General features: G+C 46.9%; 1 protein-coding gene across 1 annotated transcript in view; it reads left to right on the top strand.

Moving 5' to 3' along the window:
• The window catches only part of CLASP1 (cytoplasmic linker associated protein 1), a 268,189-nt gene extending 243,868 nt beyond the window's left edge, over positions 1-24,321 (top strand). The window contains exons 39-41 of the mRNA XM_059394480.1: positions 11,216-11,422; positions 12,927-13,043; positions 21,171-24,321. Coding sequence (XP_059250463.1) covers positions 11,216-11,422; positions 12,927-13,043; positions 21,171-21,257 — 411 coding nt within the window. The 3' untranslated portion in view covers positions 21,258-24,321. The remainder of the gene's footprint in view (positions 1-11,215; positions 11,423-12,926; positions 13,044-21,170) is intronic.
• Positions 24,322-24,565: the final 244 nt, after the last annotated feature.

Genomic DNA, 24,565 nt, shown 5'->3' with positions numbered 1-24,565 from the left:
GTCACGAGATGAAGCCCTGCATCAGGCTCCACGCTCAGCAGGGAATCTGCTTGAGTCTCTTCCCCTCTCTCTCTGCTCCTCTCTCTCAAATAAATAAATATATCTTTAAAGGTAAAATTGGTGTTTTTTCGCAAATATCTGATATCAGCTGTTTCCTCAGGAGAGGGCATACTTAGAATGTGGCATCAAGGTGAAACTAAGCCATCCATAGTGTGTGGCACTTACCAGCTGTCCCCTCAGAAGATGTCTGTGTTTAAAGTTGGCATCCTGATCTTGAACTTAGAAACTTTGACAGCAATTCCTAAGAAGTACAAGTGAACAGAATGAAATAATCTGTTTACTGTTAGCTACTTTCTTGAGGGATCTTGTTTTGAATTGTTTTTTTTTTTTTTTCCTCTCGCAAAATGAGAAATTTAGGAGAGAAAGTTCTTAGGTGCGACGTCCTTTCCCAAGGGACAAAAGCAGAAAATATCTGCTTAAAGTCCACTTTGTACCGCTCAGTTGGTGTGGAATTCGAATAACCCAGGGTCTCCACGCTGCTGTCACTGATTGTCTGATAAAGCAGGTGGGGAAAACACTGTGTTCCAAATAAAGGAGTGCCTGTATTGGCAGGTCGCCCCTGCTTTGCATACTTCATACTCACCTTGACTTGGTGCCCTTGTAGTTTCCTTGTGAAACTTCACTCTGTCACTTTTCCAGAAGCTCCTCACTGGGGCATATGTGTATGTAGGTTTTAGGTATATATTTTTTTCTTTTTCCTTTCCTTTGAAATTCTTCTAGTCTTTCTTCTGTTTTAACTGATCTGTCTCCATTCCCTGTTTTTGTGTTTTCGGACAGAATACTTGGGTGCATATCAAGTTTGTGTTGTAGCCATCTTGTTGGCATAGAACATCACACACAGTATTTCCCTAGTTGTTACATCTTCTCGGCACTACGTTTAGACATTATTCAGACATTGGGAAGGATCCCAAGAGTTTCTAGACCCAGTGACTAATACTGGTCCTACAGAGAGAGGCAGAGTCTGTTCTCCTAGCTAATTAGTACCTCCAAAGTGTGGTCTTTCCTTTGAGCTCCCTGTAACTTCCATCTCGTAGGAAACTGGTTAGTTTTGTATTCACAGATAGAACCCAGGCTTTAGCAGGACGTAAAGGGCATGAGACCCGGCAGCTGACTTAGGATGCTCTGAGACCTTAGTCCCAGATGTCCTCCCATGCCCCCTGTGGTGGTGGCCATGCCACAAGGCGCCTCAAGATGACACGGCGATGAGATCAGTGAAAAAAGCTTTTAGGGCAGAGGAATAGGGCAGGGTTAATGACAAGATGGCTTATTTTCCCATCCCTTAAGTCAAGGTCTTTTAATAGGAACCATGTATGCAAAACACTTTTGTTACACGTTGAAAGTGTCCTAAGTGCTAGATCTTGCTTGGGCATCACCCATCCTCAGCCAGCACAGACACGGTAAGCACCCTGGAGGATTTGGATACCAGTTTGGAGTTTCTATTTGAGAAGGTGGTGTGAATCAGCTTAGAGAGGTTTTCCTATTCCTTATTTGAATAAGTACATCTTCTTCATTATCTAACTCCTTGTTTCTATCTTTTTAGTAAATGAACTTTGCTACTGAGTTTTAATGTCTTGTTAATGAAGTCACTGTGGTTTTCAGTAGGTTTAGCTTGTAGCAAACGCCTTAAAGGGCCCAGCCTTGGTAGTGACCTTCAGAAATCTGAAGCCCATTTTCTGTTTTAAAGGAAAACTCCATCAATTTTAACTCTTCACATCTTAGAATTTGCACTCTGTTTGGACTGCTGCTGAATCCCACCTTCACTGATGAAGAGGGGATTTGATAAGAGAATTGATGATACAAATGGATTCTGGGGTCATTGTGGGGGATGACTCTAGAGGCTGGAAACCTAGTTTTCAGTTCAAGAGTGTGTCCTGTCCAGCTGTGTTGCTGGGTCTCATCACCGCTGTGTGACCCTGGCACATGGCACTGTGGAAAGTGTCATGCTATATGAGGATTGCCACATGAAACTGGTTTTAGACATCCTTATCTGTTTTAGAAGTACTTCTTTCTTGGTAAACGATTGATACGCTAATTATGGGTCATTTTAGACACATTTGATGTAAGAGCAGCTGTTGCTCCCAGGACTTTTGTCTTACATATAATCCCCCAAATGTAAAAATGTTTGGTAAATGTTTATTCAAACTTGAAAGAAACACCAACTCTATGTCTTTTTGTTTGTTTGTTTAAAGATTTTATTTATTTATTTGACAGAGAGAGATCACAAGTAGAGAGGCAGGCAGAGAGAAAGAGAGAGGGAAGCAGGCTCCCTGCTGAGCAGAGATCCCGATGCGGGACTTGATCCCAGGACCCTGAGATCATGACCTGAGCTGAAGGCAGCGGCTTAACCCACTGAGCCACCCAGGCGCCCCCAACTCTATGTCTTAAGGATGTTCTATAATTGAAATTTTGGATTGTTTCCTGAACTTGTCCACATTAGTGAATATTCGGTTTTATTTGTCTACTAAAGAATAAAACATTAGCATCCTTTTATGTCCTGTACTGGGTCACCAAACATCTTGTTCTTGCCTTGCACAAAAGTCTGGGGATTCCAGCCATCACCGTCCAGCTTCAGGTGGTTTGATACGCTTGGGGAAGTTGGATTCTGAGGTAAATAGAAAACAGTTTTTTGTCTTTAGGGTTTTTGTTTTTAAATCATTTCTGGTTAATTTTATATTTTATGATTTCAAGGAATTAGAAGTAAAGCCAGACCAAGATTATTTCAGACATAAGAAAACATTTCGGGAACCAGTCTTCCTGCTTCTGTTTTACCCTGCTGGCCTGGCATGTCTCATGAAGTCCTTTTGACAAACATGGCCAGAGAAAAGCAGCAGGGTGTCAGAGAGAAGACATTCTGTTTTAGTGAGCTGATAATTCTCTTTCAAATACCGATTAAAATCACCATCTGACCACAACTTAGCCAGATCCTCTGCACTCTGAAATGGTCCTTGGAGGCCTCCTGGGGCAACAGCCATGTGTCAGTTGCTCTGGAGAACAATGCGTTTTGTGAACCTGGAGAAATCACTTCGCCTCTCCGGACCTTGGTTTTTCTTATCTGTTAGTGCAGGGAGTGGACTAGATGATTATCTGTATCTCATTCAGCCTCATGGTACTAGAAGTTGATATTGTGTAACGAACCTTAACCTTTGTAGGTTCTAAATATGTACTTTTTCCTTGACTCAGTCTTGGGATGTGGCTGGAAACCCAATTTCCTTTGGAAGTTTTTACTGCTTAAGACAAAGGCAAAACCAGAAATCTATACAAATCATTTAAAGGTTAATAGTTGCCAAGCCAACAGTCTGACACTAATAGCCTAAACTCTGGCTAATGTTTTATTATTGGAGGCAGGAGGTGGGGGCATGGGGCAGGGCTCCAGTCTTCAGGGAGCCCGTGGTTTCGTGGAGGTTAAAGCAAACATGTGGTTCAAAGTAAGATGCCCGAGGAGTTTGGAGGGGCTGGAAGAGGCAAGGAAGACTGCCTGAGGGTAGTTAGAACCTGAGATTGGCTGTGAGGAGTAGTTAGGGAGAGGATTCTAATGGTGTGCCAGGGCAGCACGGCCAGGAGAAGGGAGCATGGGCCTAGAAGGCTCCATAGAACCCAGACTGCCGTGGTGTTCTATACATCAAGTGGAGCTGGTCCCACCCCACAGGGCTGTCATAAAGTGTCAGGCACAGTGTCTGCTTTGGAGTGGCCGTGCCGACTGCCCTTCCAGCATTACTTGAGGCGGGGAGTAGCTCCTTGGCTCTGGTGGACTGGCTCTCCTCGGATCCGGACGTGACTCATGGGCTTTAGCTCCTGTAGCTTCAGGAAAGGCATCTTACTCCAAAACAGGCAAGAGGGCCATTGTTTAATGTCAGAGCCTTTGAGTGCGAAGTCCTGAGTTCTCATCCTATTTGCCTTTCACTGGCTGTGTGACTGGGCAAGTGACAGGCACTTTCTGGGTCTCTAGAATGCCCGTGCACAGGAGCAGGGATACATCATGCCCTGCAGGGCTCTGTTGAACATGGAAGGTAGCATTTTTTCTCTCCTTGTCCACTGAAGAAAATAGACAGATTGACAGAACTGTTGACAGGCTTTTTACATCTTAAACAAAGCAGATATAACTGCACTTTTCTAAATACATCTAAGAAGCTATTTAAATTGGTTGAGCAAGCTTTAAAACACCAGTAGAAAACACAGCTTTTGTCTTGGGGCTTGTGCATGGAGTTGCTGTCACATTGTTACCTCCAGAGTGGAGGTAACAAAACACCATGAGATTTGAGAGGTAGACACTGGGGCTGCATGGAGGAGGCTTCTGTGTGCCGCCCAGCTTCCCGTCTGAGATTTAGGTCATCTCTTCCACCCTTCCTGAGAGGCCGGCCGGCCCAGTGTCTGCGGTGCCCTCCTGGGCTCTCAGCCCCTCCTGACTGCTCTGCACTTTTTCTTCAGGGCCCTAATTCTGCCCCTGGGAGTAGGACAGACTAAGTCTCCCCCTTTACTGTCTTAATACATCTGCAAGAGAAAGTATTGCCCTTAATCTGCTTTTCCAGGCGAGGATGTGATGGCTCTCGTGTTAGACATCTTTTCATTCAGACTCAGCCTGAATTTTTCCCGTGAAAAAGAATTTTTTTTTCCCCCAAGAGAAAAAGCTCATCAAAGAGCCGTAGAAGGTAATGTGGAAATTCTTGTTTTATAGTCTCCCGCTCAATTTTCTGATGAGGGAAGCTGAGGCCTGGAAAGTGGAAGAAATTTCTCCCCAGGCCGCCTCACCAGTTGATGACAGAACCAAAACTCAGGCCTGTGAATGTTCTACTTGGAGCTTTTTTTTCTTCCCCGCCTTGCTCCCTCTGGTATGGTACTGAGCCTGGCTAAGTGAGGACTCACGAGCAGGTCCAGGCCTGTGCTGGCACTCCCCCTTAAATCCCGGCATTTATTAAGTGCTAGTCTCTCACCAATGACCAAATCTCTCCGGGATCCTTGTGGATACCAAAACTCAGCGTGGATCCCTTTTGTATAAGGTCTTTCTGGCCTTTCCCCAGAAGGTGGCGCCATGCTTTTCCTTAGCTTCCACATTTTTGAGGCGCTAAAGGTAGGTATGCCCAACTGGGAAGACTTCTTCGATTCCACTCATTGTTTAGGAACATTTGCGTTTTTGTGTGTGTGTGTGTGTGTGCACTTAAAAAACTTTTTTTTTATTCAACCAATTTTTCTGGTGTGTCTGTGACAGAGCCAAATCAAACTTTGCAAACGTAAAAGACAATCCAAATTTTGACAAGCTCTTTGCTCTAGAAGAAACCTTATCTTTAAGCAAACATTCATTAATATTCCGAGTAATGATCTCATTTTTTAAAAAAGTTAGATGAGGAAATTATGCTCTTCCTAGCTAGCTAAAATTATTTTACTAACTGTGAAAAGAAAAAAAAATCCTTGTTTTTCTGACTAGACTATAGCAGAATCAGAGTTGGAACAGTTAGGATCACTTTAAGGTGGGTTATAACCTGCTTGATGCTGCCTTTCCTTAAATATGCCCCATCCCCCTTTTTAAAATCCTTGCCATCTCTGGCCACCTTGTCTCCTAAACAGTATTGTTCTCCTTTCTTTCTGGTGCCCATGTTTACTTTTGCACTCTGTTTGCTTACATTTATAATCTTTGCTTCTTATGTTACATAGAACACAGGAGAAAAACCTAAAGTTCACCCTGAGTCAGGCAGCTCGCCAGAAACTGGGGGCTTGGCATCTAGAGGGAAGTCAGGAACACCTACCTGCCTTGCCAAAGATGATGTCTGTCTTGGGAAACTTTCTGTAACCTCAGTAGGCGAGAGGGCCTCAAACTTACCATTTCTAAGTGCACCTTCTGGCTTTTTATTTTCCCACATTTTCCAAAGACCTTTTTATGTTAGGTACATTTGAGTAAATGCTTCATGCAGGTGACGTGGAGAATTCCTGGAGTTCTAAGAGAGGAAGTTCTCCTTGGCTTTGGCTTTCAGCTCAGCAGATATGAAAGTCTGTGGCCCCAGCAGCTGACCAGAGGGTAGCTCTCTTTCACCGGAATGACAGGAGAGCATGGAGAGGTGGGAGGGGAGGAAGACCCCCTTGTGATGGGATGGAGTTCTCACCATGAGTCTGCCAGGAACCTGCCTTGTCCTGTTAATGCTGGCTGCATCCCTAGGGGCATGGAGGAGTTGTTTGCTCCTCTCAGGACGTTAAGTGGCGCAGCTGATGCTTGGATCCCAGGCTGTTTCCATGCCTGTCTTCCCACCCACTGAGCTGCTGCCCAGCTCCCAGCGGAATCTTTTTTTTTCTTTTTTAATATTTTATTTATTCATTTGACAGAGAGAGATCACAAGTAGGCAGAGAGAGAGGGGGAAGCAGGCTCCCCGCTGAGCAGAGAGCCCGATGTGGGGCTTGATCCCAGGACCCTGGGATCATGACCTGAGCCGAAGGCAGAGGCTTTAACCCACTGAGCCACCCAGGTGCCCCTCCCAGAGGAATCCAAACGTGGATTCCTGTCCATTAGTGTTTTCTACCTTGGCTATATCTATGAAGTTATCCAGTATTTTCTGCCCCTGCTGTTTTTTCCCTCATATTTAAAAACTAAGATACATGGTTTCTTCTATCAGTACCAAGCTTTCTGAGCGGTATGTTAGGATACTTGCAAACCATGATTTCATACCACAGAAAGGCATGGCTCAGAGCATCTTCTCCCTGTGGGACCACCTTAGAAGAGAGATAGACCCCCCTCTTCCACTTTCCACCGTCTGCTTAGTGGAACGTGCCCACTGTTGGGCTTTCCCAAGTGCACCGTGGACTTAGAGCAACCCCTGGGACATATAGGAACTGAGAAGGAAGAAAGACACTTGACCTTAGGGTAATTCATCACATGATGGAAGTCTTCTAAGAAGTACACTGCCTCTCTTCAAATAGCTGATCACTAGAAAAAAACCAACCTGAACTAAAGTCTCTTTTGTAAAAAGGACAGAGCTGTTGCCTTTCAGCCATGTCACCTGGAACGGGACCCTCTGGGCCTCCTGTGGTTGATTTTGCCCAAGGCTCAAGTTGGTCATTTATAGATAACTTGCTTCCTCCTCATTTTCTGGGCTAACTCCTCGGTTAGAACATGTAAATGCAAATCAGTGAGGCATGCCCCAGAGGTGACTTTGCCAGTCATGAGCATTTTTAAAAATACATACACTGTGGGGGAATTTGACAGACTCACTGAGCACCTCGTCACCTTGTGTATGTTGGGCATTATCCTGGGTCCGACAGAAAGATGGCAGAGAGGGGAGCTCTCCTTCAAGGGACTTTTAGACTAGTGCGAGAGAGCACTTCAGCAAGGTGTTTGAGTGCAGTGATGAAGGTGTGCACACAAGGCTTCCCAGAAGCTGTACTACAGCGAGTGAGCCCTGAAGGATGACCAGGCCCAGCCAGGTGAAGCGCACAAGGGAGCGACAGTGAGGAAGGACAGAGGAGTTAGTCCAGGTCTCTGATAAGTGGCCGGAGGGGCACATGCAGGGCGTGCCATCAGCTTGGTGTCACTAGGGCACAGGGGGTCAGGGGCCATAAACACTGCTAGACGGGCAGGCAGGAGCCAAGCCTTGCTGGCCTTCCATGATGTCTCGACGAATGTGGGCCTGGTTCCGGGTTAACTTCTCATAGATTCCTGGCAAGGGCATACCCACTTGATGTGAGTGCCAGGCTGCGTTGGAGGGGGTCCTCTGGCCAGAGCTCTGCTCTCTGGTGGTCCCAGAGCTCCCCGCAGTGTCCTCTTAGCTGCAAGCGTTTGTAGCTTATCTCTCACTCCAGTATCTGTCACAGTTGATACCTTTTAAATCCTCATTTTAGAATTTTTTTAAGAATTGAGGCCCGATTATCAAACCAATTAAGTGTCTTGCCAGAGGAATAAACGCAGATGTGCCTGCCACGCTGCTCTCAGAGGTTGAGAATGTGCCTCCACAACTCTGGAGCTGCCCTTCTTGAGGTGAAAGGTTAAAGGTCACATGCGCCCAGGGCCACACAGCAGTGTGCTTTCAGGGGACCTGGGTGGAGAACACTGCACCTTGGCAGGAGATTGAGTTGACAAGAAGAAAATCATGGTGGGCTTTCCTTAAATTGTCTCGTGTGTCTGTGAAGTGGAGGGCGATGTCATCAGTGTGACTGAGTTCATGCTTGCTGACAGGGCAGTCTGCCCGCTTGTCCTGAGGTGTCTGGGAAGGCCGAGCTGGCTGCCTGACTCACCCAAAACCCTTGCAAATGGTAAAGGAGGCCGGGGTGGGGGGAGGGGACAGTGCTGGCTCGGCATGACCAAGGGCCCTTGAACTGGTGTCATCCCCACAGAGCACCTGGGATGTGTTCCGCAGACGTTCGCTCTGTGTCCCCTCCCTCACCAGCTTCCTGTCGTCTAAACCTGGCCAACTGTAGGATGCTCTGCAGGCAGCAGCCCACCACCACCCGGCCCCTGCCTGCTTCTGTGGCCTGGTCCCCACCACTTTGCCTCCTCATGCTGCTCGTGCACAGACCACCCCCCCACCCCAAGCCAGCACTGTTGAGGGCTAGACCCAGGGCCCAGCTGTTTTCCTCACGCCTGCGGCCTGAGCTCTGAGCTCAGGCCCTGACACATAGGAGTAGATGTAGGCACACACACAGCACAAAACAGAAGGCACAGGGAATGGTGATATGAAAGAAACCTTGCTCTTATGGGCTTATTGAGAATAAGATTCTTTCGAAGTAAAATGACCTCTCTCCAGTGCTTTGCACCCAAGCCTGACCTTTCACGTAAATAATAATGAACACATATGAATTGTGGGTGTTCTTGATACCTGTTTTCTCACATGTACACGGATTTCATCCTTGTAGCATGCTGATTAGGGTCCCCAGTTTGGCTCCTGAAAGGATGAATGCACAATCCCAGTCTGTGCTGCCACAGTGAATGCATTGTGTCCACAAGCATGCTGGCCAGGTGACAGGGGCGTGAGCAGAGCAGACACACGGACTGCTGAGGCACACTCCAGGAAGTGAGCCCTGTTCACGTGGTATGGTAACCCTGGCTGAACACAAAGCTGGGCTGTGTCTTTTTGCGAGGCCATGACCGCAGTGCCCTGAGATCTGACCCTGCTCCTCCTAGAGAGAGGAGCTGGAGCTCTAGGGGGGCAGTGTCTCAGTCAGGGCCCTGCAGTGACCTCATGTGGTCCATGTGTCCTATCCTCCTGGCTTGTAAGCCCTGATGTCTTAGCCCACTCTTGCCCAGGTCTAGAAGATGCCTTCTAGATGGTCTGTCTCCCATTTTTGTTGGTCAGTGTTTGCTTCAATTACGAGAGCACTGGGGTGATTGAAGGCTTGAACTGATAACCTTGGTACTGTTGCTGAATAAAGACAGAGCTGACTTGTTTCAAATAGCAGAACACAAAGCAGAGAAGAAGCTGGGTGGAATGCCTAGCCCAGGGTGGGTAGTAGGAGAAAAGTAGTAGATTTCCATTACATTTCATAAGAAAATGCATCCATGTTTACAGCCTGGTGTTTTGTTGATTGTTTATATATGCAGCCTTGTGCTGTTAGTAGGAGTGACTTCCATTTACTGTATAGTACATTTTGGTACCACTTACCAAATGATATTTGTGAGGTCTCCCTATCTTACAGATGAGGAGATGGGGGCTTAACACTTGTGAATGGTGTCGCTGGGGTTTGCCACCTATGTCCAGAGCCCACACTCTTTGTTCCTTGCTGGGTTTTGCATTTAACTTCTACTTTATTACACACCCTTCTGGTGGCCTCTAGTACAAGTACCGTGTGTTCTCGCACATCACGACCTCTTCAGAGGTCAGAGGCTGCTTCTTTGGCCCTGAGGTAGCCATTTCATGCGCTTCCTTCAGAGTGCAGGATGAGGGGATACCAGCACAGATTGTTGGAAAAGCAGCTTTCCCTAAGAAACCCAGGGAAACCCAGAGAGTTCTTTCCGAGCCTTTCCAACTGCTTTACAGCTAGGTGTTTCCATGGAATCCTAAGTATTGAAGCCATTTTTCTTCTAGGCTTCTCTCTAGCTGTTTTGATTACAGATGTCCCACAGGCTGTTGGAAAGCATTTATATTTATTTTTAGGCCCTAATCTTCTAGGTCAGAGACTCTCAAATTTTCCTGTATGGGAGACTTTCCCAAGTACTCATTAAAACAGCTTGCTGGGGGCATACCTGGGTGGCTCGGTCAGTTGAAGCATCCAACTCTTGGTTTTGGCTTAGCTCTTGATCTCAGGGTGGTAAGATTGAGCCCTGCATCAGGCTTCACACTCAGCAGGGAGTCTGCTATGAGATTCTCTCTCTCCCTCTGCCCCTCCTCACCTAGTGGCACATGTGCTTGCTCTCTGTCTCAAATAAATTTTTAAAGATTTTTCTTTAACTAATTTATTTGGCAGAGAGAGAGAGCATAAGAGGTAGTAGGGTCGGAGGGAGAAGCAGACTCCCCGCTGAGCAGGGAGCCAGACATGGGGATCCATCCCAGGACCCTGAGATCATGACCTGAACCAATACCAAGAGTAGGATACTAAACTGAGCCACCAGGTGCCCTGTCAAATTAAAACAAAACATTAAAATGAAACAAAACAACAATAACAAAAAACACGAAACAGCTTGCTAGGCTCCGTTACCCACCTATGCCCTCCCCTGTCTCTGATTCAGCCAGTCTGGGTTGGGGCCAGAGAAGCTGGATTTCTAGCATGTTCTCAGGAATGCTGCTGCTGTAGGGGGGAGGCAACACTTGGATAACTACTTCTCCAGGGCTTCTGGAAGGATCCATGTGCCTACCTTCCCATGCCCCCATCCCCTGTAAAATCACCCTCCAAATCACCCTGCTTTTACTTCTTTGTACAAAATTAGCCAGAGGCGGGACGCCTGGGTGGCTCAATTGGTTAAGCGGCTGCCTTCCGCTCAGGTCATGATCCCAGCGTCCTGGGATCGAGTCCCACATCGGGCTCCTTGCTCGGCGGGGAGCCTGCTTCTCCCTCTGCCTCTGCCTACCACTCTATCTGCCTGTGCTCCTGCTCTCTCTCTCTCTAACAAATAAATAAATAAAATATTTAAAAAAAAAAAAATTAGCCAGAGGCATCAGGTGAAGTCTGTGTCTGGCTTCCAGAGTTAGGCATCAGTGTGACTTGGTCTTCAGGAGCTCACTCGTGTGGGGACCTGGTGTTGCAGGTAGTGAGAGCAGCCGAGGAGGCGGCATCCACGCTGGCCAGCTCCATCCACCCAGAGCAGTGCATCAAAGTCCTTTGTCCCATCATCCAAACAGCCGACTACCCTATCAACCTCGCCGCCATCAAGATGCAGACCAAAGTCGTCGAGAGGATCGCCAGGGAGTCCTTGCTGCAGCTCCTCGCTGACATCATCCCAGGCTTGCTACAGGTGGGCCCTCCTGGCGGCTGGCCGGCACCTGTCTGCCTGGGGCTATGAGGCCGGGAGCAGGCACTGCCCCACCTGGAGACATGGGGGCTTTGCTCTCCCCATTCAGTCAAGGGTCGGGGAGGAAAAGGCAGGTGCCGACCTGTGCTTTTAGGAGCCTGTGCAGCTGTATGGCTTGGACACCCTATGCCTTCTGTTTTCTAATGCACCCACCCCTGAAGGTAGCAGGAAGATCTTCCTGGAAGATTAGAACTGTGGCTCCAGGAATGAGCTTTCTGTTTACTGTAAATATATTTTGGTCATTTTTGTTGTTGTTCATTCCTTCAACAAAGCCCTATGGCACATCTGTGGGCCTCAGCCCTGGGCAAGGTGGGCCAGGGATCAGCTCCAGGTCCTTGCTCTGCTCTCCAGCAGTCACTTACTGAAAGCTTTCTAAGCATGAGGCATAACGTTGGGCTTCATACAACAGTGCGGGCGGCTCCAGATGCGGGCACCACGCGCCATTATTGTAGGTACGAGTGGAGCTTGCTGAGATCAGAGGCTGAGGGCTGATTTTGGGGCTGGGGCAGTGGAGAGAGGAGGGCTCACAGAAGAGCCAGTTTACAGTCGCAGCGTGGAAGGGAGAGAGTGATTTCAGCGGGGAGGGTAGAGAGAAATGAGCTTCACAGTTTAATAAATACTGCTGCTTGCTGAGCACTCGGCTTGGGACATTAAATGCAGACTGAAAAATCCCCAGGGCTGCTGGGACAGCAGTGAGTAGTCCCATTTGAGTGGGGCAAGGGCCAGGCCAATAGGTAGGTCAAGGCCCATTTGTAGAGGATGCATGTATCGGGCTGTGGGCCTGGATGCCCCCACAAAAGTTCTGCCCACAGGAGTGCAGGATGCAGTTCTCGTTTCTTAAAAGCCATTTTCACACAAGGCTTGCTTTCCCCGGGGGGCGCCCAGGTGACTCAGTCAGTTAAGCATCTGCCTTTGGCTCAGGTCATGATCGCAGGATCCTGGGCTCAAGTCCTTTGGTCAGGGCTCAGCGGGCAGCCTACTTCTCCCTCTCCCTCTGCTCCCCCCCCACCACCTACTCATGCTTGCACTTGCACTTTTTTCAAGTAAGATAAAATTAAAAATAGATATATTTGCTTTACCATTGGGAGAAATGTGAAAGAAGCAAGCTATTCCCCCCCCCCCCCAAATTTTTGTCCCAGTCTCTCTGGCACACGTGTATGTCGGGGGGCACTGCCACGACAGCTCTGGTGAAGCAGCCCCCCTGTGCACAGGTGGGCCACTGTGCTGCCTGCCAGCCTCCCGCTTCCGACCCTGGGAACCAGCTCATTTTCCACACTGTGAAGCTGTGACCTCTGTGGGTTCAGTGGCAGATCTCAGGTGTGCTGTGGTCATTGGCAGCAAGTTCACGGATGAACTATGAGGGCATTTGTGGAAATGTGGGTGAGACGTTGACTGTGAAGCAGTTCTTTGATCTCATTTCCTCTTTGTGTCCCCTCTGACTTTGTAGGGCTATGACAACACTGAAAGCAGTGTACGTAAGGCCAGCGTGTTTTGCTTAGTGGCAATTTATTCCGTAATTGGAGAAGAGCTGAAACCTCACCTCGCGCAGCTCACGGGGAGCAAGGTATGTATAGTGTTACATGAGCTGGTCGCACACCTGGGCTCCGCCAGCCATCGTGGATCTGCTTGGCTGCAGATTTTCTTTGTGCTTGCCTCCACACAGCCGGAGTCCCCCATGGGTGTCAGCAGTGGTGATAGCAGGCGCTCGACAGGTGCTTGCCAAGGCCCAGGTCCTGGACGCTGTTGTCTGCGCTTGGCGTGTGTTGATGCATTCGCTCGTGGCCAACATCCCTGTGGGACAGGGGCAGTTATCCCACATTTAACTGCCCAAGGACACACACAGCTCAGCTTTCTCTCACTATGCTGCCTCTCGTGTTCCTTTCAGAGTTTTCTAGAATCGGAGGCCAAGTGTGGACTAAAAGGCCGATTAGCTCATTGCAGCCAAGGATGGCTAACATGCTTATTGGTTTCAAAATCTGAAGAGCCTGCCAGTTGAGAGCAGGCAGATGCCCCAAGCTCTGGCAGGAGTGGCAGCTTGAACTCCTGGGCCATGCAGGCCTCTGGCCTGGTGACAAGGCTACTCCAGGGACTGCCCATGGGGGAAGTACGTCAACATGGAGTTAGAACACCCTGGCAGTGTTCTGGATAAAAAACCGTGAAGCCAGAGGGGCCTGATGCACTCCTTATGAAGGATAGAATCAACAAGTAAGGCCCCGTGTCTTTCCACATGGAGCTGTTCCCAACACAGCTGGTGAGCCTCACAGCCAGGGCCTTGCTTCCCCAGAGTTGTGGCAAGGCCAGCTTGCCTGCCTCTGCCCAAGCAGGATTTGCCCCTCAGCACCACTGACACTTGAGGCCACCTTGTTGTCAGGACTTCTCCTGGGCATTGTAGGAAGATCAGCAGCACTCCCACTGCCCTCTGTATCTTCCGGTAGCACCCCCATCATCGGTAATCGGGCTGGTAATCCCTGTGGAGTCTGCACATGGCCACATCACCCGTGGAGGGCAGAATCTCCCCTGCTCGAGCACCACCGATCCTGGGGGAGACACTTGACTCTTCTCGCAGGCAGAAATAAGCAGCGGGGTCGGAGGGTGTGAGTGAGGCAGCTGTGGATAAGTGATTTCGGGGGTTCTTTGCCTGATTCCATTTTCACTTCCTCTTTTCCTTTTCTCCTACAAAAAGACTCTTCACTGATTCCTACCCTAGCCACGATCTGAGGAATATTGAGACAAAGGTCACCGGCAGTGAGAACTAAAAGACAGCTTTCACAGAGGAAATTCAACTTTTAAAAATCATCCCCAAGTAATACTAGACCCAGATTTTGTCCAGCAATTTTCATTTTCCTCAGTAAGGCAACTGCCCCATCATCTCGTTTGACCTTTCCAATATATATGGATTGAGAAGATGCAGGTGTTTTCTCATCCCTGTCCGGCAGCCGGCCTGCTGCTGCTCCTTTCCACGGTGGCCTCGGGCCAGAGCTGGTTACAGCTTGAGTCTGCTCAGAGGGCTTAGGGCTTGCGCCGCTCCACTTTGGTGGCCCAGTTCATCCTATTACGGCCGTTCGTTGGGATAACTCTTTTTGTAGACTCATGTGTATGTCTCCACCACCGAAAATCAGTAGCTGACAGACATGGTGCTAAGTCTGTTTGACTAGAAACAAAAGAATTCCTGTTTCTCTGTAGAGAAGGGCCCAATGCAAGGACACAGAAGGCATGCATATGGGGCATTTTAAAGTGTCCTGTCGCTGTGGCAGCAACAGCATCTTTGAGGTCAGACAACCTGCCTGTGGTCTCTGCCCCCCACTTCCTAGCTAGCTCTATGACCTTGAATAAGCTTTCATTTCTCTTTCTGTTTTTTTTTTTTTTAATTATGGCAGAATATACATAACATACAATTTGCTATCTTTACCATTTTTTATAGTTCACTGGTAATAAGTACATTCACAGTGCTATGTGACCATCACCTCCGGAATATTTTTCATCTTGTAAAACCAAAACTCTGTACCCATTAATAGTAATTCCTCGTTATTACCTCCTCGCACCCCCTGGCCACCACAGTTCTATTTAGTCTCTCTGAATTGGACTACTCAGGTGCTTCATGAAAGTGGAATCATTTGTCTTTCTGTGACTGGCATATTTCACTTAGAATAACGTCCTTGAGGTTCATCCTTTGTGGTAGCATTTGCCAGAATGTCCTTCCCTTTTGAGGCTGAATAATATTCAATTATGTGTACGTACAACAGCCTGCTTTTCCATTTTTTGGTAACGGACACTTGTTCTTTCCACTTGTGGCCCTTGGGAGTCATGCTGCTCTGAATGTATGTATAAAAATCAGTCTTTGAGACCTGACTTTCAGTTCTTTTGGGTTATCCATGCAGGACTGGAATTGCCAAATCCTAGAATAACTTTTCCGTGGTGGTTGTGCCCTTTCATGGTCCCAAGAATAGCACCGACAGGCTACAGTTTCTCCACATGCTAACCAGCATTTGTTTTTTTCTCTTTTTTGATGGTGGCCATCCCAGTGGCTGGTGGTCCTGTGTTGGCTGCTTGGTGTATCTTCTTTGGAGAAATATCTACTCAAGTCCTTTGTCCATTTTGATTTTTTTTTTTTTTTTAAGTTCTTGGCTTTTAGCAGTTCTCTGTATATTTTAGATATTAATCCTTATCTTTTGATGTGTAAATTTTTTTAATGTGAAGCTTTTGCCCTGTGTTTTCTTCTAAGAGTTTTATAATTTAACTCACACATGCAGGTTCTCTGGCCCATTTTGAATTAATTTTTATGTGATATTAGGTAATGCTCCAATTTCATTCCTTTGCATGTGGATATCCAGTTTCCATGACACCATTTGTTGGAAAGACAACCCTTTCTCCATTAACTGGTGATTTTATATCTTAGGACTTTGCTAAATGTATTAGTCTTAGCAGGGTTTTTTGGGAGAATCGTTAAGGTTTTTTACATATAAGATCTTCATCATCTATGAGTAGAAACTATTTTACTTCTTTCCAGTTTGGAGGCCTTTTATTTTTTCTTGTCTTGTTTCTCTGACTGGAACTTCTAGTACCAAATTGAATAGAAGTGGGGAGTATCAGCATCCTTGCTTTGTTCCTGATCTTCGAAGAAACACTTAGTCTTTTACCATTGAACATAATGTTCATCGTGGGCTTTTGATGTAATTTTTGATATGTTGAGTTAGTTTCCTTCTGTTGCTAGTTTATTGAGTAATTTTATTATCAAAGGATGTTGAATTTAGTTATCCTCAATTGAAATGATTGTGTGTTTTTTTTTCCCATTCATTCTGTTAATTATATTGATTAGATTTTCATATGTTTAGCTATCAATGAATTTCAGGAACAAATCCCACTTCACCATAGTGTATACTCTTTTTGATATGCTCTTGAATTCAGTTTTCTAGATTCTTCTCAATGATTTTTACATCAGTGTTCATAAGAGGTACTGACTCGTAGTTTTCTGTTCTTATCTTCATCTGGCTTTGGCATCAGGACAATGCTGAACTGACAGCATGAGTTTGAAAGTGCTCCTTAATCTTTGATTTCATGGAAGAATTTGAAAAGGGTTGGAGTTAGTTTGCTAAATGTTTGGTAGAATTTACTAGTGAAGCTATCTGGTCTAGGGCTTTTCTTTGTAAGAAGTTTTTTGTTGTTATGTTTTTGTTTTTGTTTTACTGCCCCAGTCAATGAAAGTGAGACTTTATGGAAGCCCTAGGGCCTTGGGATTCTGGCAAGGAATGGGTCTGCAGGCAAAAAAAGAGCTGGTGGAGGGGCAGTGGGCAGTATTTGATTTTCTCAGGGCACAGGTTGTTGCCGTGGCACACTTGCTGTGGCAGATGACTGCAGGGGTGCAGGCGAGCAGAACCCTAGGAGCAGGTCATCTTGTCGCAGTTGGATTTCTGGGCCAGTGGTGGAGGAAGGGCTCGATGATGCCACCTTACAGGTGAATCTCCAAGTACAAGATGGCCTCTTTCTGGGTAGTGCAGTCTGAGACAGTGCAGCCGCCCTTCAGCTGTTTGCCCACAAAAATCAGATGCTGCTGGTCAGGCAAGATGTCTTCCTTGTTGTGGATTTTACTTTTAATGTTCTCAGGGGTGTCACTAGGCTCGACCTCAAGAATGACTGCCTTACCATCAGGATCTTTACAGAGAGCTGCATCTCCACATCTGCCGCAGGGCCGATGCCACCTAGGAGATTTTTTATTACTGATTGGATCTCCTCACTAATTACAGATCTGTTTGCATTTTCTTTTTCTTCATGATTCAGTCTTGTTTCGAGGAATGTGTCCATATCATCTGGGTTGTCTGGTTTGTTGGTCTACGTTTATTTGTAGCATTCTTTTACAATATTCTTCTTTCTTTTTTTAAGATTTTACGTATTTAGGGCACCTGGGTGACTCAGTGGGTTAAGCCTCTGCCTTCCGCTCAGGTCATGATCCCAGGGTCTTGGGATTGAGCCCCACATTGGGCTTTCTGCTCAGCGGGGAGCCTGCTTCTCTCTCTCTCTCTCTCTCTCTCTGCCTACTTGTGATCTCTCTCTCTCTCTGTCAAATAAGTAAATAAAATCTTTTCTAAAGAAAGATTTTATGTATTTATTTGAGAGAAAGAAAAAGAGAGAACAAGTGGAGGGAGAGGCAGAGTGAGAAGCAGACTCCTACTGAGCAAGGAGCCCAACGCAGGACTCAATCCTCAGGACTCTGAGATCATGACCTGAGCCGAAGGCAGACCTCTAACTGACTGAGCCACCCAGGCGCCCTTGATCTTTTTTTATTTCTATAGAGTTAGTTGTAAGTCCCACATTTTGTTTGTGACGTTAGTAATTTGAGTCTCCTTTTTTTTAGGTAACTGAGCTAAAGTAAAGATGTGTTAATTTTGTTTATCTTTTCTAAAAACTAACTTTTGGTTTCATTGATTTTTTTTTTCAGTTTTTCTATTTTCTTTATCCCTGTCCTAATCTTTATCATTTTCTTCTTTCTCAGCTTAATTTATTCTTCTCTTTCTACTTCCTTGGGATGTAAAGTTAGGTCATTGCCGTGGGGTCTTCCTTCTGTTTTAATCTAAGCATTTGCAGCTATACCTTTCCTCCTTTGTGCTGCATGTGCTGCGTCCTTTTAGTTTGGGTATGTTGTGTTTTCGTTTTCATTTGTCTCAAGATCTCTTCTAATTTTCCTTGTGATTTCTTTGTTGACCCTTTGGCTGTTTACCAGTGTGTGTTGTTTGGTTTCCCCAAATTCGTGAATTTTTCTGTTTTGTTTCCATTGGCTGACTTTTCACTTCATCCAGTTGTGGTCCGAGAAGACACTCTGTATGGGATTGTCTTTGTAAATCTATTGAGACCTAATTTGTGGCCTGACATACAACCCATTCTGGAGCACGGACAGTGTGCACTTGAGAAGGATGTGTATTCTGTTGTTGTGTAGCATATTCTAGATGTGTCTGTTAGATCCAGTTGGTTCGTCCTAGTGTGCAAGTCTTTGGTTTCCTTGTCTTCCTTCTGGTTGCTCTCCCCATTACTAAGAATGGAATCTTGAAGTTTCCCACTGTTACTGTAAAACTCTTTCTCCCTTCAGTTCTGTCAGTGTTTTCTTCTGACGTTCTGCTGGTGTGTTACTATACACTGAAATGTCTGCACTTGGTATATCTTCTTGGTGTATTGACCTTTTATGAATATAAGGACTTTCTTGGTCCCTTGTAAACTTTTTTGATGTAAAGTCTTTTTTGCCCAATATGATTAGCACAGCCTTCCCTGCATGCTTGATTATGGTTCACATGGGCTGGCTTTTTCCAGCCTTTCACGTTCAGCCTCATTTATCTTCCCTAAAGTGAGTCTCTTATAGACAGCATAGAGTGGGACCATGTTTTTCTCACCCATCCTGCTAGTCTCTCTTTTCACGGGAGAGTCTCACCATCTCCACTGGAAGCAACTCCTGGGGAGGGGAGACTTCTGTCATCTGAGCATATGTATTCTATATGCTATAGAGCTGTTTCTGTCCCTTGCTTTTCTGCATTACTGTCTTCTTTTGTGTTTTCTTTGTGTACTGAAATGTTTCTGTTCTCGATTCTGTCTGTGTATATTCTGCAGCTGTTTTCTTAGCAGTTGCTGTGGGGATCACATCTGACACCCTCAGGTTATAGCAGTCTACAGTTGGAACTTGTACCAGCTCATGGAGCAAGTGAACCCCAGCCTTTTCCTTTGAACCCCTGTGCTGCCCCCTTTGAAGAATCTTTATGAACTCCTTCCTCATTTTGCAGGAGGGGAAGTTGATGTTCAGAAAATGTTTTGCCTGAAGTCACACACAACTAGTTAATGGTGGAGTTGGTTCTGGAACTGTGCTGAATCTGTTGAGCCTCAGGCTGCCGCTTTGTTTGATGACTAGGGTTTCCGTTGAACCTGGTCAGCCATGACTGTATCACTTAGAGCCTTAGAACATTAGAATCCCTGTATAAAATGATGGTACTGCTTCATGGGGCACCTGGATGGCTCAGTTGGTTGGGTGTCTGGCTGTTGGTTTCTGCTTGGGTCACAATCTCAGGTTCTCAGAATCAAGCCCCTAGTCAGCTCCACACTCAGCAGGGAGTCTGCTTGAGATTCTCTCCCCCGCCCCCACAACTCGTGCACATTCTCTGTCTCTCTCTCCCAAATAAATAAAATCTTTCAATAAAATAAAATGTTTAAGATTTTAAGGGGTGCGGAAAGAAAAGCAAACTGTGCCGTACTTGGCTCAGTTACAAAGGCTAAGGCAGTGCTGCAGGTGCTGGTGTGCGGAGAGCCCGGGGCTGGACTGTGGAGTAAAATAGCAGGCCTCAGACACACTGCTGACTCCCTTTGAGTGAAATGTTGGGAGACTTAGCCTCCCCTAGGAGCTCCACACAGTTGCTGTCCCGGTGCCCGCTTGTCACTGGGGGCCCACTTTCTTGTGTGCAGTACACACTGATCCTCTCCTCCTGGGTCTCCTGAAGACCAGCATCATGGCCTGTTCAGAGCAAGACAGGTAAAGAGCTGTGGATAGGAAATATCTCATAATTCCCTCCGTCTTACAAGTTGTGTGTTACGTGCATTTTTTCTGGGTATTCCATTTCCATAAATACTTGTTTCTTTTTGTTCTTCATATGATCACAGAGATGGTCCATATAACATACTAACTTAGTGGGCTTCAAGAAGCATTTAAGAACCTACCATGTTTTACACTGTTTTACATATTTGTAGGGTCCTAGTGGGCCTACGTTAAGAGCAGATGAGATCCGGTTATGGAAGCCCCTTGTGTTGGGAAGCCGCATGCACAGCCGAGGTGCTGTGGTTTAATGACACAGCATTGGCGTCAGGGAGGTCTCGTCTTGCTGGAAGCAGCAAGTGAGGGCTTCACTGACTGCAGCTCGGGGTGGCATGGGCTGAGGCAGAGTGCAGTGCCCACACCACAGGACTTGGAAAAAAGGGATGGGAGCATCCCAATGAGCAGATAGGGTAGGCTTGGCGGATACAGCCTTTGGGATTGGTCTCAGATGACACAGCACCGCAGTGGGCTTGAGGAAGCCGAGATGGGGGTGGAGAGAGGAGATGTGCGTGCAAAAGGAGCAGCTTCAGCAAAGGTGCAAAGGTCAGAAGACTTGACCCGTAGCCTTGTTTAGCCTGCCCTGTCCCCAAGGTACACGGACCTGTGCCCTGCTTTCCCTGACAGCTGCATGCAGCCCTTGGCCGCAGTCACCCCGGAACGTGTACCTCTGCCCTTCACATAGCTGTGTCCCTGGAGCCCTGTGACCCACCTAGTTAGCACCTTTCATTCTGTTCCTGAGAACCCATTGCCACTCGTTCTTCTCTAGATCCTGACCTCCATGGCTGGGCTCTCACCCCCAGCGGATGTGTGCTGCAGCAGTCATAGGCCCTAAGTAAATGGAACATGCTGTTTTCGGGTTTTTTTTTTTTTTTTTAAGATATTTATTTATTTATGAGAGAGAGCACGAGCATGAGCAGGGGAAGAGGCAGAGAGAGAAGCAGAGTACCACCCCCCCACCCCCCAAGCAGGGGATCCAGGACCTGGGATCTATGATCCAGGCCAAAGGCAGACAACCAGCTGAACCATGCAGGTGCCCATAACATTGTTTTCTTATCGTCACCTGAGTTTGTTTCGTTGTCTGCTCTCTGATTGCTTTCCTCCTGCTAATGCGTTTGTGTCTTCTTTTTGCAGATGAAACTACTAAACTTATATATAAAGAGGGCCCAAACCACGAACAGCAACAGCAGCTCCTCCTCCGATGTGTCCACACACAGCTAATGCAGCTAATGGCAGCACCAGAGTCTCTTCGTGTAGCCCTAGAAGCAATCGGTGGTGCCTCTCAGAGACCCTCCCCGACCCTCCCCCTCATCGGCTGCCCAGTCAGTACAAGGAGGCCCGCAAATATTTATTACAATCAGTATTTTGGTCCCTTTCAGCTTTTGTGTAGAATCTTACTGGTATTGAATGTAAAGGAAGCAAGGCCTGTGTTACAATCTTCATACAAAGCAAACGGAATAAGAAAAGAGCCGTACGTAAACACATCTTGTACAGTCTGCTGAGATCACAAAACCATGTGTGTGGGGCGCAGTTTCAAAAAAATCAGAGGCCTCTAGCCAATACTTGGTAGAAAGTAGCATTTTCTCTTAGTTAATAACATCGGAGGAGTGTATGTTAATTTGTGCTTCTCTCTCATCCTCGCTTACTTCCTTCTGGATACGGCCTGTGATGCCAGGACAGGGTCGTACGTCTTTGAGTTGTACTGTGAGACCTACTAAGAATGTGAGTCCAGTCTTGGCAAGAAAGAGAGAAAAGCCTGAAGACAGTCTTTTAACAACCACGTGGGATTTTGCTTGTACACGATCTAGACTGGAGGCCCAGGGCCCCCTCCACAGGCTCTTTCCAGGACGGGCTCCCCACCCCTCCGAACACCCCACTCTCACTATCCCCACCCGGAGCCTCCAGTTGAAATCTTTCTTCTGTTTCAATCCAAACTCAAAAATCAAGGTAAATCTGTAACAGCCATCATGGGTGCCTAATGTTGCATTTCATGAAGCGTGGAAGGTACAAGAGAAGGTGTGTGTGTGTGTGTGTGTGTGTGTGTGTGTGTGCTCCTCAGCTCTTGGGGAGACACTATGTTAACAGGCCTCCGCCTTGACCCTGGTGCTTGGTGGTTTGGATTTTCGGATTTAGCGCCATCTCATTTCCTCCCCGGCAGCCTCTGCCTAGGCTGCTCAGTTCTGAAGCATTCTCCGTCAGTCTGGTAAAAGGCGACGCGGTCATCCCAGTTTTGCCTTCTCGGTTTAATTTAAGAGTAAAAGCAAAGCAAAGTCCAGAGAAGCCAAGTATCAGAATCTTTTTTTTTTTTAATTTTATGAATATAAGTACTTCCTTGCTCATCTGTTGAAATAATCCTTGTTTAAGGATAAAGTAGTTTAGCGGCTGGCAAATTGCAGAAAAAGAGAATTTGAAACCCAGTTTTAAAGTCTGTTTCCTTTTCTCCAGTGAGAAATTATCAGAGAAACTACCCTTCTGGAAATATTTTCTTAAGGGTATGATTGCTCCAGTAAAAGGAGCTCTAGACTTGGAATCTGGTTAAATCCATTTTGAGGAAAATTCTCAAAGCCAAATGGAAATCCTTGATGCCATCACAAAGACTTCTGTCCTCTGTCCAAAAGGAACTGTTTTTTTTCTCCGAAAAATGCCTACTCTGGTATTTTTTCATGAGGTGTTCACTATTCCAATGCTGAATCCCCTGCGAGCAGCACCACTGAGACACATGTAGGGTCACCATGGACATCTCTAGATGCTCCCCTGCTCTGGCGCTGTGGCCTTGTGGCCTTGTGTTGGAAGTTGTGATACTATAGCACACATAAACTCAGTTTCATTCAGAATTTATTTTAGATACTTGATTTGGAGCTAGGCACTGAAAATGAAGGTCCAGGAACAGTGAAGCCAGGGTGCCTTCATAGAGAGCGTGTGTGTGTGTGTGTGTGTGTGTGTGTGTGTGTGTGTGTGTGTTTATAGGGGTCTCTCGCACATGGAGGGAAGTACCCCCCACCGCTGCTGTTGAAGGAACTTCAGGCATGCATTTTAAGTGGTTGAATATTGACTTATTTTTGGCTCAGAACATAGCAGGACCAGGCCTTACTTTCATTGATAAATACCGTTTGTTAATATTTCACTAATGGGATTTCCTTTTTACAATCGACAAGTGAGTCAGGGCACCTTTTGATCACTCCTCTGTCTTAGAAATGTGCGATCTGGTGAGGTTATTTATGAGTTCTTTCACACCTGATGCATTTGAAAAGGCCTTCCTCCTTCAAATCTCTGACTCCCTGGTCTCCCGGCCCCGCCGCCTGCAGTTGGGAAGAACCTTGAACATTGCCGAATGTCCTCCTAGTACTCACAAAGGGCTAGCCTTGAATGTCACTTCCCCGATTCAGTCTCCCCACCTAGAGATGCAATCATGGACAGGTCTCTTGGCCTCAGTCAAAACTGCTGCCCTGGCCAGGGAGACTTGCATGCCGCTGCCAGCACCTCACAGGGAGGGAGCCGCACCGACTCCGCCCTCCGAAGCCCGGACAGCAGCCGCGGCCCTGCCTGCCCTCCCTGCAGGCCTCCTTTTGGGCTGAATCACCACACAGAGCAAAGCACCCAAAACTGCAAAACTGTGTTTGCTGCCCCTGTTTACTGGACCGTCCAGGACCCCGAAGAGCCCACCCGAGCCTCCCTCCCGCTGGGGCCGGCTTCCCTCCTGGCTCCCGCTTCTTCCCACGGTGCGGCCCGCAGGCTGAGGCTGCGGGTGGGCACCAGCTTCCTCCGAGTACACTGTGTGTGCTTCGCTGGACCGGCGCGCGGACGGCCCGGGACTGCCTCTCTGTGGCCCCCCACCGGCTTCTCCCTGTGCAGGTGATGCAACCGATTCTGGTCTCATCAGTCTTTTTCTTTCCCTGCCGCCCTTTATTTATCAAGCATACTACTACACGTTAACAGCAAATAAGAACTTTGTAGAATCCCACCAGGACTTTGCTAACAATGATGTTTGGAAATGAAAACAACGCTCGGAAAACTCTCAGCCACCACAATAGTTTTGTTGGCGCTGTGTTCACACGCATGGTCCCCACACCCCCAGGTTGGGTTTTTTGGGTTTTGTTTTTGTTTTTTGGGGGCTTTTCATGTTACATCCATATCTGTATTTATATCTTATTTGTTTCACTTTCAAGTGTATCATGGCAAATGTACAGATTTTTTTGTTAATAATGTGCTAGGATTTGCTAAAAAAGAAAACAAACAAAAAAAAACCCCTTTTGAGTTTGCCCTAGAATAAATGAAACTTAATTCAGTTTCTTGCACTGAAGCTTTTTCCTCCCCTGATGCTATAGATAGCTTATCCTGTCTCCCCAACCCCAGAAGGGGACACATTTATAAAGAATCTGAGGTGGCTCCTTCAAGGGAGTCTTCTCGATGTCAAATCTATCTCTAGGGGGAGTGTCCCACCTGCTATCGGGACCTGCCACCTTGCAGCATGGAGTGAAGGGTTGGGCATAAAGACCCAGGTGGGCTGCCTGAGCAGAGAAAAGGTTAGC

The sequence above is a fragment of the Mustela nigripes genome, chromosome 3 (genome assembly GCF_022355385.1).
Source record: "Mustela nigripes isolate SB6536 chromosome 3, MUSNIG.SB6536, whole genome shotgun sequence".
Classification (NCBI taxonomy): Eukaryota; Metazoa; Chordata; class Mammalia; order Carnivora; family Mustelidae; genus Mustela; species Mustela nigripes.
This window is presented reverse-complemented; position numbering and strand designations above follow the sequence as displayed.